Source organism: Poecilia latipinna, unplaced genomic scaffold, assembly GCF_001443285.1.
Source record: "Poecilia latipinna isolate Pla-1442-1.1 unplaced genomic scaffold, P_latipinna-1.0 Scaffold2124, whole genome shotgun sequence".
In the NCBI taxonomy this organism is placed as follows: domain Eukaryota; kingdom Metazoa; phylum Chordata; class Actinopteri; order Cyprinodontiformes; family Poeciliidae; genus Poecilia; species Poecilia latipinna.
Window position 1 is genome coordinate 1 of NW_015114740.1, and position 12,383 is coordinate 12,383.

The following is a 12,383-nucleotide window of genomic DNA, read 5'->3' on the forward strand; positions in this document are numbered from 1 at the left end:
TGATGTCGTCTGAACTGATTCAGTGTTTTTCTTCCTGTTGAAACTTCAGCTCCGTTACCGTAACGACAGCATCATGTCCATCGTCCCAGAGCCTCCCGAGAAGGCATCGCTGTACAGACGAGAGAGGGAGAAAGAAAACGACTTCCCGCTCCGCAGGTACAGCTCGCTTATTTTTACTGCAGGTCGTTATGATCCCACCAGTTTTCATTGAATTTGATTTGATTTATTTCTCATTTCCTGAAGCGAGAGCAAACAAAATACAGTGTTTTCTGTTTTCTTTGTAGTCTCTCTGACTTCGATAGTGACAACATGGAAATGGAGTGTGGTAATGTGCTTTTATGTAATGTTCAGAAATAACACAGATGATAAATTTGATGTTAGTGCTCTAAAAAACATCTTTTCAAAGTTAATATCTTGATTGATCTCTCTCTCTCTGTGTGTGTGTGTGTGTGTGTGTGTGTGTGTGTGTTGATTTTCGTTGCTTTGCCTCAGAAGATGGCCCTAACTCTGTGATCTCGTCGTCATCCTCCCATCAATCAGAGGGAATGGACACGTACGATCTGGAGCAGGTCAACAATATCTTCAGGAAGTTCTCTTTGGAGAGGTATTCTGCAACTTTCCATCGACCGTAATTAAAAAAATAAATTAAAAAAATGCCCCACATTCTCCCACTGACAACCCCCTCTTTTCTGTGTCGGTGGACGCACAGGCCGTTTCGCCCGTCTCTGTCCTCCTTCTCCAGAATCAGCTCCACCATCAAGCCGGTGCAGGAGGTGGCGCTGCAAGGCGACAACCTCTTGAAGGACGTCATGCTGGTCGGTGGCAACGAGAGCGGGATTTTCATCTCGTCGGTTCAGGCTGGGTCCAACGCCGAGAGAGCAGGGCTGCGAGAAGGCCACCACCTCTTGCTGGTAAGAAGTTAATTTCCATTCTGAAAGTTAAATGAGTCAAATATGAGGTGAAAATCTTTTACCTCATCAAGGATTTATTCTGAAACATCTCAAACCAAGTTAAAGTGGAATTACTTGGTTGTAGTTTCTGACCTTTGTTTATTCTGTGATCGACTAACCAGCTGGAGGGATCCGTAAGAGGGGAGAACCAGAGCCTTTCCCTGGACACCAGCACTCAGGAAGAAGCCCACTGGACGTTGCAGCACTGCTCCGGACCAATCAAGCTGCACTATCGAGCCAGTTTTGACTGTAAGTCATTTTTATTGCTGTAGAAGCTTAAATAAACGGCAGCTGGCTTTAAGAAGAGAGTGCAGCGGTACGTGTGTTTGTGTCGGATCGACACGGTAACGGCATCCCCTCGCGGTGAGTCACAGCCAACGACCGTTTAGATTCAGAAGAGGATGCAAATGTGTTTTTGTTGCTATGTTTTGTTTTTTCTGTGACGGAAAACGAGTCAGTGACGTTACTGTCCAAAGCACTCCACGCCAAACTAATGCAAGAATCTCTCTTTATGCAACATCATTTTTATTACATCCACCATCAATGAACCATTAGCCACAAGTTCAGTCACCTGGTTCTTAATAAGCGCCACCTAGAGCTCAAACTCTAGCTGGAAACAGTTGAAATGGTGCAGGCAAAGGAGTGAGGTGGAAAATTACTACAAGCTAACATCAGCTGACCATGTTATATGAAATTCTTGTGAACTCTCACCAAAAGAACTATTTGGGTTACATGTACAAGGCTGGGAGTTGTTTCCCACAGCTGCATCAGAGCCAGACTGTCTCGCCCCTTGTTTTGAATCCCTGGTATAAACTCAAGTGTTGTCTCTGCCTGGCAGAGCTTTTTCACCCAGACCTGCTTTGTTATTGATTGTCCTACAAGCTCTCTGCATTGTGCACAGTATATGAATAAACCTGATTGAGCGATTTCACCTGACAGTGCTTGGTAAAATAGTTTTTTTTTTTTTTTTTTTTCACAACAGAAGAAAAGCTTTTCAGTTCAAGAAACATGCCGTTGTGTTGGTTGATTTTATGGCCTGTTTGTACGGTTTAGGTACAACTAAGAAACAGAGACGAAATAGCATGATTCAGATACAAAATGGAATCACAAATTGGTTAAATGGTGAGCCGGCCTGGAAACATTTAGAAAACAAACCGAGCTTTTGGCGCATCCTTTGGGTTTTAGTATGTTTCTTGGTTTTTGGGCTTCATATTAAATAAGCCACATGCCCGTTCTCCAGCTTATCGTCGGCTCCAGAGCAACCTGTCCGACGGCACGCTGGCGTCTGGAGACTCCTTCTACATCCGAGTCAACCTGAACATCTGCGGACAGTCGGACAGCTGCTCCCTGAACGTGCGCTGCGACGAGGTGGTGCACGTTCTGGACACCAGGCACCAGGGCCGCTGCGAGTGGCTGTGCGCCCGCGTCGACCCCTACAGCGGAACGGACCTGGCCGAGCGCGGCACCATACCCAGCAACTCGCGGTAGGACTCAGAGTTAGACGCTTTCAGGCAGTCTGAAAGGTGCAGAGCAGAGCTTTGTGTGGCGCTTTGGTTCAAGAGAGTGAAGATTTCTCACATTGTCTGTTCGATTGAAAAATCTGTAGCAGGAATCGATGGTTATGACTAAATATTTCTCACGTCCCGTGGAAAACTTTTCAAGATAATCCTATTGCAATAAATAGATTAATCGGATGATCAATTAAATTTCTTTGCACTAGCCTTTTTCTAGAAGGGCAGTTTTGTTTCCTGGAACTACAGAATCCATTTTATTTGTCGTTTTAATTGTTTTATCTATTTTAGGTATTTAAAATATCTTCCTGTTCTAGTGTCAAATCTTCATTAGAAAGTTTATTGATCTTGAAGAGGGTCTACTCTCATTTTATGCTATCAACACTGCATTACTTGAAAATGGACTCAAAAGCTATTATTATTATTATTATTATTTTTTTTTTATTATTATTATTATTAATATCATCGTGCAGCAACAATTAATCATCCAGCAAAATTAGTCATCATGACAGGCCTGCTTAAATATTTGAGATTTTTTTTTCCAACTGTTTCAAATTATTTTACAAAAATGACTCATGTGAATTTAAGAAGCATTTTTCTAACAACGAACCGAAACGATGACGTGAAAATGTAACGGCCTCCTTTGCTGAATCACAAATTAAGTGATTTGCTTGAGTTTCACAAGCCACAGAAGAAACCCCTTCAGCAGAACCGACCTCTACTTTCTCACCGCTCTGCTTTGTTTTCAGCGCTGATTTAAATCCTTGCATCTTTGGAGCTTTACGAGTGTTTTTTTTGTGTGACTGCAGAGCTCAGCAGCTGCTGCTGGTAAAGATTCAGAAGTTCGTCTGTCGAGGAGGGAAGGAAGAAAATGAAGGCCACCGCACCAGCAGGGTGAGGATCCACCAGATGTATCTCTTTAGCTGTCGCTCAGAGACGACAACAAACTAACAACAAAGTAATAATTTAAGTCTGATTTAAGTTTAGTTTATTTGTATGACATAATGGCCAAACAAGCAACATTCATCATCAAATATATTAATCAATGTTCCAGTTATTTTTAACCTAAGCTGGGACTTAAACCTTGATTTAATGGACCCTGGTGTTTTCCGCAGTTTTGCAGTTTTCTGAACGTTTGTTCCAGATTAGAGGAACATAGAAGCTGAATGCTGCTTCTCCATGTTTGGTTCTGGTTCTGGAGATGCAGAGCAGAAACAGAACCAGAAGACATGAGTGGCCTGTAAAGTTGATACCATGACAACAGGTCTTTAATGCACATTTTGGTGCAAAGCTGTTCAGTGATAAGTAAATTAGCAGAAGTGAATTAACAGAAGTAGGTGGAGTAGGTCTATTTTCTTATGTGTCTGAACATTGCTTAATAGCTTCCTGTGGAAATGTTACAGCAGGAAAGGCAAAGAAGAAGCAAATTTGGCAAAGTAGTGCACAAAAAGCTATAAATAAGATATTCAGAATTTAAATTTTGACCCATTTTATTTTGCCATTTTTAGACCTTGTTGTTTAAAGCCGAAGTATTCTAGATTTAGTTGGATGCTATTCGGCAGATCATGAATTAAAAGATGAACGACTTAATTGTTTTTTTTTTTAATCTCACCCAAATTGTGTCTTTTCTCAAATGTTTAAGCTGCTCAGAGAATTATGAAACTTTTCCAGATCTAAAAATGTCAAACTTTTGACACCATGTACATTTTCAGACTGAACTCTGACAATCTGCAGCGTCTTTACTAAAATCTTTCTTGCATCCCAGTCTCTTTTTTTTTTTTTTTGCACCACATCTTTACTGTGTCGTTTATCAATACTGATTATTTGTTATTTATTGTGTTATGATGCTGTGTGCCTAGGCAAGCAGCTTACAGCCAGAAGAGGCCGGCTCCCCTCCTGATATTAAGGCCAGCCCTCGCTTGTCCAGAGCCAGTATCTTCCTCAATCAGATCCTGCAGGTAATAAAGTCCAAACACGTCTGGTGCTGACAGTATGACGAGGTTTTATGTTTTTTTTTGTGTGTGTTTTTTTTTTTACAAATAAAAAATCTGGAAATCTTGCTACAGATTCTGAAAAAGATTCAGGTTTGTACTTTTGAGCATTGCAGCTCTGCTCTAAACACGTTTCTTTCTCAGACTGCCATGCATTTAGCGCCGTCCATTTTTCTAGCTTCAGTGTCTCTACTGAAGGAAAGCATGATGCTTCCACCACCGTGTTTCGCCATTGGGAGCGCGTTCGCTGTGACGCTGCGCCTTAGTTTCCCATCAGTCACGGTGGTTTGCATGTCAGCTAAAAGGTTCAACCTGAGAACGTTTTTCTTTGATTCAATCTCTCGTCTAGATTTAGGCTGAGATTAAATCGCCAAATTGTCTGCTCTAGATTTTATCTGGCGGCATCAAAGTGAAGGCAGCTGGTTGTAAAATGAACCTGGAGCAGAAACAGTTTTCCCCTAAAAAGAAACGCCGTCAGACTAACCGCTGCCTTCTGTCACTCCAGTTTGTCAGCAGGGTGGATATCAAGTACAAGCGCCTGAACAGCAACGAGCGCGTGAGGATCATCAACACTTGCAGTGCAACACTAGCGAGGCAAAGCTTCGAGCTGCTCAGACAAGAAGGTGAGCGGACGAGCCGACACTTCTTCAGCAGCAACAAGGAAACTGAAGCGATTGTGAAGAGTCACACTGAAGCCGCCTGAACTCCGTCTAAGGTCACGATTTAAGATTAGATGCTGTGAGGACTGATGTTAGAAGTTGTAACCACATAAAGAAGCTTCAGTGTGAATTTATGCTTTGGGTTTTTTTTCTCTTTTCTTTTCTTTTTTTTGTCACTTAATATGAAAAGGCGGCACCGCTCTAAAAGGAGCAGAAGGGTTAGATAAATAAAAAAGGAAGTGGAAGTTCAGCAAGGGTGCTTAGACAGACGCAAGTCATCTCAGGCCCAAGCTGGTGTTGATACAGAACGATGAAGACGAAGCCGTTTCGAAAGTCAGAATGTGTTACTCTAAAAGACAAACAGACAAACAAAAAAAACAGACAATGAATGATGAACAAGGGGTGTATCGCGGAGTCAGTGGAAGCTGAACTTTCACAACATTCAGATAAAAAACAAAAAGAGAGAGAGAGAGGTAACCATGACAACAAAGCTCTGAATAGCAGAAACACCCACTCGGAGGAGGAAGAAAGCGGACTCCATTCATCTTGGTGAGATGAAATGGAGTCCGAGGGTCAAAATGGAGGACATGTTTCAGGGACTTGAGCAGTTCTGGCGATTACGTTGAAACACAGCAGAGAAGTGGGGAGATTTGAAGATAAATACCAGAAACATTGTGGAAAGACAAATTAATGTGCTTAGGGTGTAAAGTAAATTCATCAGATTAAGACTTTCAGTACTTTTATACCAATATTAATTTGCCTTACCGTTTAAAAAAATAACTATTTTGATGTTCTTTTGGATCAATTTGAAAAGCTGGGTTGCATTTACGTTTTAACCGGCTGAAAAGTAAAGGTGACGGTAAATTTGGAGGGAGTTGTTCCTCTCCATATATAGAAAGATAGCCCCACAGCATGATACTGCCACAACCATGATGCAGCTTTTAAGTTGAAGGCTGTCGATCTGGCAGTGCAGATCGACAGCCGCTAAGCTCGGCGTGAATGAATCCATGGTTGGGCGTTGGAGACGCAGGGCTGCGTCCTTAATAGATCCAGCAGATTTATTAAAAACCGAGAGTGGCGGAGATACCAGCGGCTTATAGCCCGGTGCGGCTTATCTATGTACGTTTCCAGTTTGTTTTTATTTTTTTAAAAAGAAAACTTTGTAGATGCAGCTTATAGTGAGGTGCGCTCTACAGTCCGGAAAATACGGTAATTACATTTAAAACACTGCTTTGGACACAACATGAGCGAATGCACTCACTGAACGTCAGATTGGAAGTGTTGTTATAAGTGTTTGCCGTTCCAAAGATTGAAGGAATTAAAAAAAATAATGATGAAGCGCTTTCACTGAGGTAGAGAGAGAAGCAGGAAGAGGTGGCACCTTTGTAAAATCTGACTGAACAAAGCTACATTAAAAAGGATGTGTAAAAAATAGCTATAGTGACATCAGTTAGAGCAGCGGAGGCCTTTTTATGCAAAAGAACAAAGAGAGACAGCTCACTTCTGAACCAGTTCTGAAACAGGGTTGCAACACTAGGAGGGTTAAAAGAATGAGACTTTCTATGCAATCAGTTTCTTTAATCCAAGAAATCTCCTGACGCAAAGTTGTGAATATTGTGAAAGAACATCATACAATCATAAATCCTAAAAAGACAATCCTGATCAGAACGGATGTCCAGACCGAACAGTGAAGCACGAGAACGGTGCTTTCATGATAAAACATTTAAATATGGCAGTATGACTTTCAGTCTGCAAACAAAGAATCAGGCTTGATTATTGTGACTAGTTTCAAAGCCATTGCCCCCAAATGGCATAAATTCATTGCAAATGTTAAATAGCAAGAATGAAAGAGAAAGCTGGCACGAGGCAGCAGAGCAAGGAACGGAAAGCAGCCAGAGAGGGACAGCGTTTTGTAAAGAACAACAAAACCCACATAAACGCGTAACACAATGGCCACATTGAGACAAAAGTAGGTGGCTATGTACTCAGCTCGAATGTGAGTTTATAGGGCAAAGATAAAGAATAGCGATCTGTCCATTGAAGAGAGGAAGTCAGGAGAAAGGTTATCTGAGAGCATTGCTTGTTTCAGGCTTTACAGAGCTCATGCAAACACTATGTATGTTGTTTACCTGTTATCCACCAATGAGGAGAAAAACTCAATATCCAGATTTACATTGTGATTTTTGCTCCTATTCTGACCAGCAGTGATATTCCAAGATTTAGCTTTTATACTAACGAGTGTTTCTCTAGAATAGCTCATTTCGTATGAGCAGCAGTGAATGGAAGCAGCTGAAAGTCTCACTTTCCTACATGTTCATTTTTGTCTGTGTTCAGAATATTTGTTTGTGTGTTGCATTAGTATTTGGAGAACATCTGTTGTTCTATTTAAATTTTCTGAATGGGTCCACAGTGATTTTCTCACTTTCGTTTTGGGTCTTAAAAGTCACTTTATTTAGTGGGTGGAAGGCGAAGTAAAATACTGCCATGAATCGTGATAAAAACTTTATGCTCACAAACATCACCTTGTTGCTATGGCTGCTGAATCAGCTCCAGCTGTCTGTCATTATCATGACATGAACTATGTTTGTGTTTTCCTCCATCGGGATTAGGTAGACAAGTCTAATATTTTATAAGACTGAGATAAAATGTGTCGAACTAAGAGACTGTTTTTGGTCACTTTCACAGTTCCTTCCCATTTTTCCTTAAAAGAAGATATTTGGGGAAAGTAAAAGTGCTCACTCTGTCCTTTACTGCCCCAGTAATGACGAAGCATTTTGCGTTTAACACGTCAAATTACTGTTTAAATGTTTAACCAATATTGAAACAAGTTTAAGTCATTTCAAAAGTTCACTGAAAAGACTTAAGTTTCTACAAGTCAGTGACCCGATGCAATCCTTAGATAAAAACGTTTTAACTGCTTTCAATAATTAACTCATTGATAAGTAGGATCAATTGGAATGTATGTGTGATTGAATTGAAGTTTTTTTTTTTTTTTTGCAAAGTGCATCGAGACAACACATGCTGTGAATTGGCGCTAGGAATTGATTTGAATAGAATGGATTGAAATCAAGTAGCAGAAAAGAAATATTTATTTTATTGTTATGAGACTGCAAGCAACAATTATTGGAGTCCTACGAAATTACTCAGCTTCACAAAACGATGCAAAGGCAAACTGTGATTGCAAACGGCTTTTCCTTGTAAAAACATTGTGTTTCATTGCACGCCTCTCTCTTTTGTGCTTGTGCGTCGTCTATGAGCAGACGCTGCTGACCCCGACAACGAACTGAGCAGAAGCTTGAACCTGATCCCTTACAGTCCCGTCACGCCTCAGCGGACCCAAAGGCGAAGACCGGTTCTCTTCACTCCGGCCGCACTGGCCAAGACCATCATCCAGAAAATACTGAACATGGGCGCAGCCATGGACTTTAACATCTGCAAACCAGGTTAGTGTCTGATAAACAGCATGCAGTATGAGTCTTTGTAAGAAATGTCACTTGATTATCTGTGAAGGGATTTTTTTTTTACCCTACTTTGGGTGTAATGCCAGTGTGTTGCTGCCAGTATGATGCGTGGGTGAATGCTAGAGAAAAAGAAACCTACCGTGGGGATTTAACTCGTGTGTTGTGCTGCACTGTGATGAAAAAGTGAAGAAGTGTAACCAGAGACAAAAAAATGGGCAGCACAGAAGATGGCCTAGTTGATAACCAGGGTGACGATGCACTGCAGTGACAATGACACAGATATTTTAGACGCCACGCTCACGCCTCACTGTAAAAAAATTGTTGTTGGCCCTTAGAGAATTCGCGCCCCTGTCCCGAGGGGAGGGGGGCGTCAGGCAAGTTATCGGTGAAGGTTGAACATCTGGCGAGTCAAGAGTCTGTTATGTGACTTTCTGACGTGGAGAGTCCCCAGGGCGAAAACCTCAACTTTCTGTTCCTTGTGATAGATGATGCCGTGCAGCGGCGTAGCAAATGAGCTCGGTGTGAATGCGTCCCGTTGTGAGCTCCACAAACTAACACGACATTTCACGTTTCCCCCTCGCCTTTTCGTTTTGCTCTCCATGTCCAGATACCCTAACCAAGGAGGAGTTTCATCTGAAACAGAACATTGAGCCCTTCATTCACTACAAGGAGAAGCAGGCCACATTCGAATGTATCACCCGAGAAAACATCGAAGCCGTCGCTGCCAAGGTTGGTGTTTGTCCGATCTGCATTTGGTGCCTTCAGGAAGTAGGTTGAGATTATTAAAATGTCTTAAACTGACTTTAAAGAGGCAGTATTATGCAAAATTGACTTTACACATGTTGTAATGTTATTTTCTCATCAAAAACATACTTCTCTTTCATGCATGTTTGAGAAATCCTTTAATCTCCCGTGGCAACCACTCCCTCGCAACTTCCCCATCCGGCTCCTTCAGACTAGCCAGCAGCAATTAGCAAACATCTGGAGGAACTGAGCATCAGCTGGGCTCGTTATGGGAGACGCTTCTCAGAGCAACGCTGGTAAAAACGTTGTTGGAGGGTTAATAGAGGAGCAATGCTGTGATGACTTCCTGCAGGAGGAGTTTCAGAACGAGCAGGAGTTTTTAAAGAGACAGAGACCCAATTTCAAGGTGTTAATTTACAAAGTCAAATTTTTCTTAAGTCATATTTGATATACGACATTTTTATAACAATTGAAGGTAGCATAGTTACTTTATAACATTGAAGTAACTACCAGTGGTAGGTGCCTGGAAAGTACCTAATATTGCCCCTTTATAAAAGTAAGGAGTAGTTAATCATTTTGTCCTGGCAGGACTATTTAATCATGGATATTCCATGTATTGTTTTTTTTTTGCGGGACTGTTTTTTTTATTTTTTTTATTTCTGCCATATATAAGTGCAAATTTATCGCCACTTGGCTGGACGAAGTTCATACATTTCTTTGCTAATGGTCTTAAAAATGTCTGAAGGAGTCTTAAATTTGAATTGTTGAAACCATCCAGAAATCGTGTTAATGTCATTACTATATGTTTTCAGGCAGGCTTGTACAAAACACTATGAAATGAAACTATATTTTTGCATCAATGATGAGTTTGGAAGATAGAATACCTTGTGTATTTATGCAAGTTGTAAACATTTTTCAGATATAAACAGGAGTTTCTTTGATTCTTTGAATCGGTAAACCAAGAAAGCCCATAGGTCACGAGATAGGTCACAACGAGTGACGGACACAGGTTACAATCACTCTTTGTTTTATTAAACAATAAAAAAATAAAAAATAAATGTAGGAAACTCCAGAGAGGAGACGGTCTAAATTAATTAATTATTAAAATTTTACTTCCGCGTGGAGCCAAAGGGATGTTAGCCCCTCACTGTGATGCAAAAAGTGTCATGGAGGCTGGTTTGTGTTTTGAAGACTCCTAGTTGACACTAAGCTAAATGGATACTTCAAAGGCTTTAAGGAATCGGGACGGTATTTGATCTGTTTTTTAGTTTAGAGTAGGACTTCCTTTCTCCAACACCATGAACTTTCTCAGGGGCATATTTGGAGGTCAAGTCATATCAGCTTCTAGTTGATGTCATGCTGCTCAAAAGGCTCTTTATTGTAAATATATTTTCCTCCTTTTTAAAAGAAGGAACAGGGGGCTTTCAGAACAAATGTCAAACAAGACACTTGGTCTGCCGTGGCTGATTGAACAGAGATTACTTCTTAGTACTTATTTCATGGAATGGTCCTAAACGTCAACGAGTCTTTTACGACAGCTGCGTCAGCTCACCACAAGAGTGGAGGACTGGCTTTACGGCGCGCCGCGCTGCGCTCCCTCGCTGGCCTTCCTGTTAAAGAAAACACAAACTTTCACACGTACAACGTGCGCGCGAAGACTACAACACCCTCACGCACGAAGCTGCGAACCAGTGAACCAGCACCTCCTAACATTTACAGACAGATTAAATGCACGTCGTTTGCCACCGCTCCTGTAGACTTGTTTTCAAGCCTGGTTTCCTCTCTACCCATCTTCAGGGTAAACACTGCCTGCTGGAGGCCGAGCTGAGCTGCGTCAAGGACCTTCTGCGGCGAGAAATCTACCCCATTATCGTTTATGTCAAGATCTGTGAGAAAAATGTCAAGAAGCTAAGGTAAGTGGAGCACAAAACGCTCCACCTGTGCAGTGAAACCTATTTTTTCCAAATCCAAACACATGTCAGTTCTTGTAATGAGCTAATGTTTCCACGCTGGAGGTTAGACAGAACACACTCTGACGACTCTGTTTCATGCTTTCTGTTTGAGCTACCTGGAAAGATGAAGCAGATAAAACAAATGGGCAACCATTTCTTAAAAAAAAAAAAAAACACAAAAAAACACTGCCTGTCAGGTCTGTTCTGTGGTTTCTGCTGTTTCTAAGTAAAATTACCAAAAGATTCTGACGTGTCTCTGGGTGGATTCTGTGACGTCTTTGAATTAGACAGGCCGCTGCAGCTCTACACGATCTCGGCATCAGAGACACTGGGTTCCAAACATTACCGCACTCACCACCGCAATGCTGCTTCCTTCCTGTTTCCTGTCCACACAGGAAGCTGCCTCTGCGCGTGGAGTCGGAGGAGGACTTTGTGAGGTTGTGTCGGGCGAAAGAGAAGGAGCTGGAGGCCATCCCTTGCCTGTACGCCACCCTGGAGCCCGACTCCTGGACGGGGATGGAGGACCTGATAAGGGTCATCAAGGACAGAATTTTGGAGGAGCAGAAGAAGACGATCTGGGTGGAGCAGGACCTGCTGTAGGCCTCCTGTGCGCCAGTCTGTACATTTAAATACGTGTGTAGCTAAATGCAGTAAACCACAAAACTTGTAAATCTACTGTAGCTCTCGTTTTATATTTATAGTCAGACTCAAAGAGACCCAAACAAATGCATTATGTATTTTGTAAAATTGTATTTCAATTTTCTAAAGATAAACGAATTTAAAATCCCTAATGTGAAGATTTTCTTATTAAAAAAAAACATCTGACACAGGATGTGCTGCAGGCAAATGTTTTTTTAGCAGCTCTTGCGGTTAATGGTAGATTTTATCCAAGATTAAACTGCCATCTAGTGGCGAGGTTTGGTCATTACAGAAACAACAGTTAAACCAACCTAGTGAAAAACAGTCATATTCCACAAATTAGAATATCATTGAAAAGTTAAATTACCGCAGTAATTCAGTTCATTTAGTGAAACACATTATATAGATTAATTACACACAGAGTGACTCATTCAAGCATTTTTTTTTCTTTTATGAGGATTTTATGCTTACAAGTA

General features: G+C 41.4%; 1 protein-coding gene across 1 annotated transcript; it reads left to right on the forward strand.

The window, feature by feature from the left end:
- The first annotated feature begins 35 nt into the window (after window positions 1-35).
- LOC106936353 (caspase recruitment domain-containing protein 11-like) lies at window positions 36-12,095 on the forward strand. Its single transcript, XM_015017300.1, has 13 exons — window positions 36-156; window positions 285-325; window positions 493-604; window positions 710-911; window positions 1,073-1,199; window positions 2,191-2,434; window positions 3,271-3,355; window positions 4,321-4,419; window positions 4,958-5,075; window positions 8,372-8,554; window positions 9,180-9,301; window positions 11,114-11,229; window positions 11,664-12,095. The coding sequence occupies exons 1-13, from the start codon at window positions 74-76 to the stop codon at window positions 11,866-11,868; spliced, it is 1,737 nt and encodes a 578-aa protein (XP_014872786.1). The 5' UTR covers window positions 36-73; the 3' UTR covers window positions 11,869-12,095.
- The last annotated feature ends 288 nt before the right edge of the window (window positions 12,096-12,383 follow it).